Consider the following 7,015-nt stretch of genomic DNA (forward strand, 5'->3'; position numbering starts at 1 on the left):
CTTCGCATTTTAGATAATTCGAATATTTTAATATTTCTGAAAACAGTATTTTTTAATTGGTAAAACGTCTATATCTCTGGGTAAAACCCTTAAAACGTAAAAAATCGTGAGATCCTGCGCACGTATCCTGATATCGTGAGATTTGATACAAAATCGTGAGATCTGACGATAAATTGTGAGATCTCGAATCCATGCCCATCCATATCACTGGTAAAAATCGTTTGGCTGTGCCCAGATTTGGAGTGGCAACTGGCAACACTGTTCGAGGAAAATTGAATGCTGAAATCTGAAATACGGTAATCCCCCCTGTGTTTTGCTTATAAATATCGATCTGATGAAAATTTCTGCACTTGTGCTGTGCACTTGGTACCCTTCGTACAGAGCTTCGTATATTTCACCATAGTAATCCACCACCGAGTTTAACTTCACAACCAGCAGTTGCTTTTCCATACGCTTTTGTAGTGTTTAGCAGTCTCAAAATGTCTCAAAAAAATTTAGATAACCACGCTAATCAACTGAATCCTAATAATTCATCTTTTTATTCTTCCAGAGGAATGTCCGAACGGCCCAGTGATTGGTAAGATTTTTGTCTTAATATTTTTTATAGGTATCATAAATTCATATATGGTTCATAAATGGTTCCCGATTATACACTATATGATTCAAATATCTACCCAGTGCTACTGTTTTAAATTTTTAATTTTAGCTTTATATAGACCTAGATCATGGGGTGACATATTTTCAAAAAATAGGTATATAACTAAATAAATGGCCTTTGCAAAACATTTAGAATATTCTTTATTTTTACTGACTTTCTTAGAAGAAATATTTTGGTATAAATTTTTAAATTGTTTTATAAGAGATCTACAGATTGGTCCAATACAAAGATTTAGAATTGTCTTTGCATGCGGACTGCGTAGAAAACTACGGATTAATTCTAGTTTTACCTGGTTTTACCTGTCTGTCTAAATGACTAAAGACTACCAAAAAGCTGGTCTAAATGGAGGTCTAAATCGAGGGTTTACTGATTTCAAGTACCGTATGATCGAATAAAAACGGCGTCAACGATGGCTATGAAATGAAGATCGTAAAATTATATGGGAAATGTCATCGATCGTCATTTCCAGGCCAACTCGACGCCGTTTTTTTCGATCATACGGTATATTCTACAGATACATACTTTGTTTTTCCTTTTTTACCCTTCATTTGTTTTGAGACACGACGTCTTTTACAAAATCCATTTTTAACGGTTTTTAGAACAAAATGTTAAATAGAAAAGTTATAAGGAAGGTTGTAGAAGCACATTTTACTTCAAAAAAGTGTTGCAGATTTAACATATATTTTTAATGGGAATAACCTATTTTTTATTTTATTATTGGATTCTACGTACAATTTGGTAACTTACTTTTTTGCATATGATATTATATATCTAAAATTAATAGATTTTGTAATAATTTAATTTGTTTAAAGATATGTTACGATTTCGGTACAGTAAAAATTATCAGTGACACAAAATTTGTATATTATATCAGGAAAAATGATAATACACACGGTGTACCATTTAAAAAATTTGAGATTATTTAATTTTAAATACTCGAAATTCATAATAAATATATGTTGAACACCCTGTAACGTCTAAGTCAAATATCTTTACATGCATTTTTTTCTTCGTCACACCCTATAAAATTATATATTCTAACAAATTTTAGTACTCCAATAGCATGACAGACAATTTTTTACGACACGAACATTTGTTTAAACAAATTGAAATATTACAAAAACTATTAATTTTAGGTATATAACATTATACATAAACAGTTATAAAATTTTACGCAGAATCTAAAAATAAAATAAAAAATAGTATTAACATAAAATTACAGCGATCTTCATTTCAGAGCCATCGCCGACGCCGTTTAACAATGTTATTTTGCTATCGATTCACCTTAATTTTAATAATTATAAATTTCTTATTTTGTACTTTTTTCTTCAGTATTTACATCTATTAAAGCTTATTGTAATACTATAATTTGATTTTAGGGGTAGTAGCTACCAACCTAATCCACAGCACACTCAATCCAATTTAGACAATCACTCAAACCAGCTAAATCCAAATCACCAAGAATATGACCACTCTAGATTTTCTAGAAGTCAAAAGAAGTAATTTTTAAATGTATACACATGTATACGGTGATGTAGCAATTTATATTGTGGCTAATAATAATAAATAAAAGCCTAATTAATAAAAATAAGTGTTTAATTTTTTAAAAACTCTCATAAATTTAGCGATGATATTATTGAAGATCGTCCAAAGAAGATACCTCTACTTCACTAGAATTAAAACCAAAAAAAAAATTATTTTTCCTCTGTAAGAATTTCTGTTCTATGATTATAATTTTTCTCTCTCAAATACCTTGGAACGTACTTTAGCCCATGCTCGCCGAAATTACTGTAATTTTCATAAAAAGTTTGATTTAATAGCTCTTTCCTAAAAGCCTTTATCATGTATATCCAAACTTTTTCTGTTTTTCGACTCTTTGTATCTATATTCTCAACCTCATATTCTTCTCTAATGTAGTAATTTGGGTGATCTTCCAGTATATCTAAGTCGCTTAAAACCTTATTGTCAACTTCGTATACTTCTCCTCTTGCATTGTGTCCATTACCTTGAAAAATGTTTTATTAGAAAATAATCAAACATTGTCAATACCAACCTGGGCTGTGCAGTATAAATGGAACATTGTAACGAGTTCCTATGATTAAAGGGTATTTTTCTTTTGTTTGTGCATTGTAGAGGAATTTGTGGTACCCATCAGTTGATTTGGAGAACCAATGGTGATTGGGTTCGCCTTTTTTTAAAGTACCGTACACGAAAACCTTGTAAAGAACTTTTGATGCCATTTAAATTTAACGTGAATTTAACCTAGAACACCTAAGGAAATGCGTAGTTTTTAAGAATACTTTTTCTTTTGAATTATATCGTAATAACATGTATTAACGATAAGCCCAATGTCAGTAGCTTTCCCTCGCAGAATCCTTTACAAATAACGTCAGTTTAACACATTTTGTTTTGGTGGCAAAAAATACTGTTTTAGTATTTGCTTAAGGGCTTAAGTAAATCAACAGGAATTTCAGATAACATACTATCATAATCACAATCATAATATTATACTGTTTTCTTTGTATCATGATATCAGAGTAAGTATTTACTTAACTTAACTCAAATACTGCTCAAATACGTTCAAATAAAAAATTTAAACGTATTTGACTTAACTCTGATGACTCTTGATTCACACTTGATATACTGGCACATAGAGAAAGTTAATAGCTTAGAGAGTGGTGAATCGCGTGGTAAAATGTTAGGAGATTGCGCTTTTGGCGCCCTCTACTTGGCTACAGGAACGAACTATGAAAGAGCGGGAGATTTAAATTATTATTATACTTATTATTTTTAAGGCAATTAAAACTAAGAGTGCCCTTAAACAAAAACAGTGAAATAAATGGAGATACCTACTCAAATTTTATATTATCATGATATTAAAGGATATAAATACAGCATTTATAATCCTTTTACACCTTTTTATTCAAAGTCTTACACGCTAATATAAAATTTGACTATCTCCATTTATTTCACTATTTTTGGTTAAGGGCACTCTTAATTTTAATTTTCCTTTTTTTATGGGAAAATGATTAAATGGGAAGAATTGAATGGGAATGGAAAGAGTGACCAATTATTGTATTTTGTATTAATTTATAATACCCCTATTCTACTAAATATCTAGCTACATTGTACTTACAGTTAAATAGCTACATTGTACTAGTTATATACATATTTACAGTTTTATGATGGCTATTATTTCTTTTCATTGTGCTATCTATTGATTCGATCCGACTTGAGTACTATACCTCGAGATGGCTCCAGGAATTATTTATCTTTACAGGCCTAGAATATGAAGATTCACAGTAGAATTTTTGGTTTTACTGCCTATTAGAAACAAACCTACCCCCCTACATCAAGGGGCATACAATTATGCCTTGTTCTCGGCCATGATATTCCTTCCATTCTATATCCAACATCCAACTTAGCACACCTTCTGGTTCACAACAGGGCCTAGACTGGTCGGATGATATTTTAACAGAATAGCCCTTGATATCTCTTTCACACTTTCATTTAATAATTAAATAGGAGGGCTGGATGGTATAATTTCTAGAAAGAATAGCCTGTGAAATAAAAACTTCTGCATGGACATTACCTTTCTTATCTTTGTCTGCTATTTATTAATAAAAAACAACTGTTTAGTTTGCACAAAAATAAAATTAACAATCAAAAATATCTTAAAAAATGAAGCCTTGTACTACGCCGCGTCCCGGTTTTTGAACAAACAACAAACAAAAGAATGAGGTTAGCGGCGTTGCCAATGTCAATTTTCTAAACTACCCAAAAATCTAAACTAAATTCTCCAATTTGGGGAGAAAAATGTCCCGATTCACCAAAAATTCCCCATATGATTATTTTAACAAAAAAAATAATTTTAATAAAAATACAATATTTATTATATATGTTAGAGGGATTAAACTGTAAATTACCTCCTTGTTTTTTAATCCCTTCCCTAATAGTCATTAAATAATTTGAGGTCATTAAATTTTCTTTCAACTGAAGCATTTGCAAAGGGAAGCACAAGTAAAAAGCAGATTATAATTTCTAAGTTGGGAAAGATATATCGTCCCGCTCCGTTTTTAAAGCTAAAAATTTTACGCCATTTTCAATCAGCAGTAAAATGTTGAAACTCCTCTTATTTTCGCCGCCTATTGCTAATCCCAACAAAATTCCCAATCGGCTCCGGATTCCCCAAAATTTGGGGAATTCCCCACAAATTGGCAACGCTGGAGGTTAGCGTGTTCTTTCTGAATATGCTAAGACTAACGGACTAGTGTCGAAACACAGATAGCTAGATGGACGTATTTCCGCACTTGCGCCGATGCGCTACAGGAACATTTGCCTGCGCGTCGTATGTCTTCTGGCAGTCTTTTAATTTTTCTGTTTGTCTATGTGTGATCAGACGTTTCAAGGTCAACCACTTAAAACACAACAAATTGTTTATTTATTATTATTTATATTTTTAGTTTTTTTTCGGGTAATGGTGTGGATCCGGTGGCTGACCTTGAAACGAGTTTTTGCTGCATATAGTCACAGACTCTACGCATGCGCACATCTTCAATGCTGCCAGATTGCAAGTTATTTTGGAATTATTTTCAGTAGAAAACAAATATGTGCTTTTCAGTGTTTTTTTTGTCAATATGTACCGTATGATCAAAATAACGGCGTCCAGTTGGCTGGGAAATGACGATTGATGACATTTCCCATATAAAATGACAGCTATCTTCATTTCATAGTCATCGCTGACGCTATTTTTTTTCAATCATAGTACGCGGTATATTATTTATATTATTATTTTAATATTTCGCACAACACGTGAACGCTTATTATGTATTTTCATTGTCAATAAAATTAAATATAAATAATAAAACTCTAGATTTCTATAATTAATCTAATTGCTCTAGATTATTATGCTACGTTTAAAAAGTGCTTTATGAAGAATTCGGGAAATTAAAAGGGATATGTCCAAGTTTTTTCTTTTTTTTAAATTTTTAAATGCTGTAGCTCCATGTCATGTTCATAATAGATTTTTTTAACATTCCATCAAAACTACGGAGGCCTTAAAAGGCCTTTAGCCTCCGTAATTAAAATTGTAGAGTCAGCTTCAGCAACATTAACAGTTACCTTGTTTAATTCTGCTTATACATATATTGCATTAATTTTTCTGCTACCTTACGATTTCTCTATTCTTACAACTAATTTATGTGATTTTCTTAGCATATATGATTTATAAACTATATTTTTCCTAATGGAAGGATGGAATAGGATATGCAAAATTAAGATATTTTAACATTTATTTTCCAGACAAAGCATAATATAGTATTAAGATTAAGACATAACAAATATTATAAGAAAGATCTTAATATAAATCACAAACTAACTAAGTCTTAATTTGGTCTTGTATAAAGATCAAAACTCAACCTTCACCATATTGTCAAGATTTGGCATTATAGGAAACCAGAAATTACAGTAAATTAAGAAAAGAATATCAAAGTACACGATATTAAATACTGTAACGTAAGAGAAAAAGATAAAACATAAAGCTTATTTTAGTCTTATCAACACATTCTTCGATAAAATATATGTCTAAAATTGCTATTAATCCACTAACTTGATATTTTCAAGAAATTATAATACAAACATTATAATCAAAGTACCGTATGATCGAAAAAAACGGCGTCCAGTTGGCTGGGAAATGAACATCGATGACATTTCCCGTATAAATTTACATATAAAATGACAGCGATCTTCATTCCATAGCCATCGCTGACGCCGTCCATCGCTGACGCCGTTTTTTCTCGATCATACGGTAGGTATATTATATTAGTAACATTATAGGTAAAATGTTACCTCTATCTCCCATTGACGTGTATTGTTCTATAAGACTCGTCATGGTAGTACTTCAATGCATCAATACATATAATCAAAACTATTTTGCCTGTAAATAACTAGAAATTAAATAACTTGAAAGAAATAAAATAATTCTAATAAGTTTAAAACTATTAAGAAAAAATCCCTAAATGATAATTTTTAATTCTAATGTAAATATATAAATAAATGTTATTATTATTACAATTTTATATATTCATAATAATTTCATTTCACAATCTTCATTATCCTTCTTACCTTAATTTTTGATATCAAGATAATTAAGTAAAAATAATTCGAAAATAAACTGCAATTTGGCAACATCGACGATGTGCGCTTGCGTAGTATCGATGATCAAATGCAGCAAATATAGGCTTCAAGGTCAACCACCGGATCCACACCTTTACCTTTTTTCGGGATATTTTTTTAGGTTTTTAGCATAGAGGGTTTTTAGGGATATTTTGGGGATTTTTGATGCGAGCGTTTTAGATT

The 7,015-nt window shown here is 30.8% G+C and overlaps 1 protein-coding gene and 1 long non-coding RNA gene across 5 annotated transcripts; one reads left to right on the forward strand and one right to left on the reverse strand.

Annotated features, from left to right (window-relative positions):
• Positions 1–332: 332 nt before the first annotated feature.
• Positions 333–2,246, forward strand: LOC115879043. The gene is made up of 2 exons (XR_004049655.1): positions 333–577; positions 2,038–2,246. It is a non-coding gene; the product is annotated as an uncharacterized LOC115879043 (long non-coding RNA).
• Positions 2,237–3,434, reverse strand: LOC115879041 (putative gamma-glutamylcyclotransferase CG2811). 4 transcript variants are annotated; one of them, XM_030895677.1, is made up of 3 exons: positions 2,987–3,434; positions 2,712–2,929; positions 2,237–2,663 (listed from the first exon to the last, which is right to left on the reverse strand). In XM_030895677.1, exons 2-3 carry the CDS (start codon positions 2,896–2,898, stop codon positions 2,353–2,355), a joined length of 498 nt encoding a protein of 165 aa, XP_030751537.1. In that variant the 5' UTR covers positions 2,899–2,929; positions 2,987–3,434; the 3' UTR covers positions 2,237–2,352. The 4 variants fall into 4 exon arrangements, with proteins under 4 accessions (XP_030751537.1, XP_030751539.1, XP_030751538.1 ...); XM_030895679.1 differs by having other exon boundaries at positions 2,237–2,328; positions 2,423–2,663; positions 2,712–3,432; XM_030895678.1 differs by having other exon boundaries at positions 2,237–2,328; positions 2,411–2,663; positions 2,712–3,432.
• Positions 3,435–7,015: the final 3,581 nt, after the last annotated feature.

The sequence above is a fragment of the Sitophilus oryzae genome, unplaced genomic scaffold (assembly GCF_002938485.1).
Source record: "Sitophilus oryzae breed Bouriz unplaced genomic scaffold, Soryzae_2.0 scaffold_1560_pilon_pilon, whole genome shotgun sequence".
Classification (NCBI taxonomy): Eukaryota; Metazoa; Arthropoda; class Insecta; order Coleoptera; family Curculionidae; genus Sitophilus; species Sitophilus oryzae.

Excerpts from the sequence above, each read along its gene's own strand:
- LOC115879041 (XM_030895677.1), bottom strand. The coding sequence starts at position 2,898 with ATGGCATCAAAAGTTCTTTACAAGGTTTTCGTGTACGGTACTTTAAAA. Across the intron at positions 2,664-2,711 it reads ATTTATACTGCACAGCCCAG|GTAATGGACACAATGCAAGA; the intron begins GTTGGTATTGAC and ends ACATTTTTCAAG.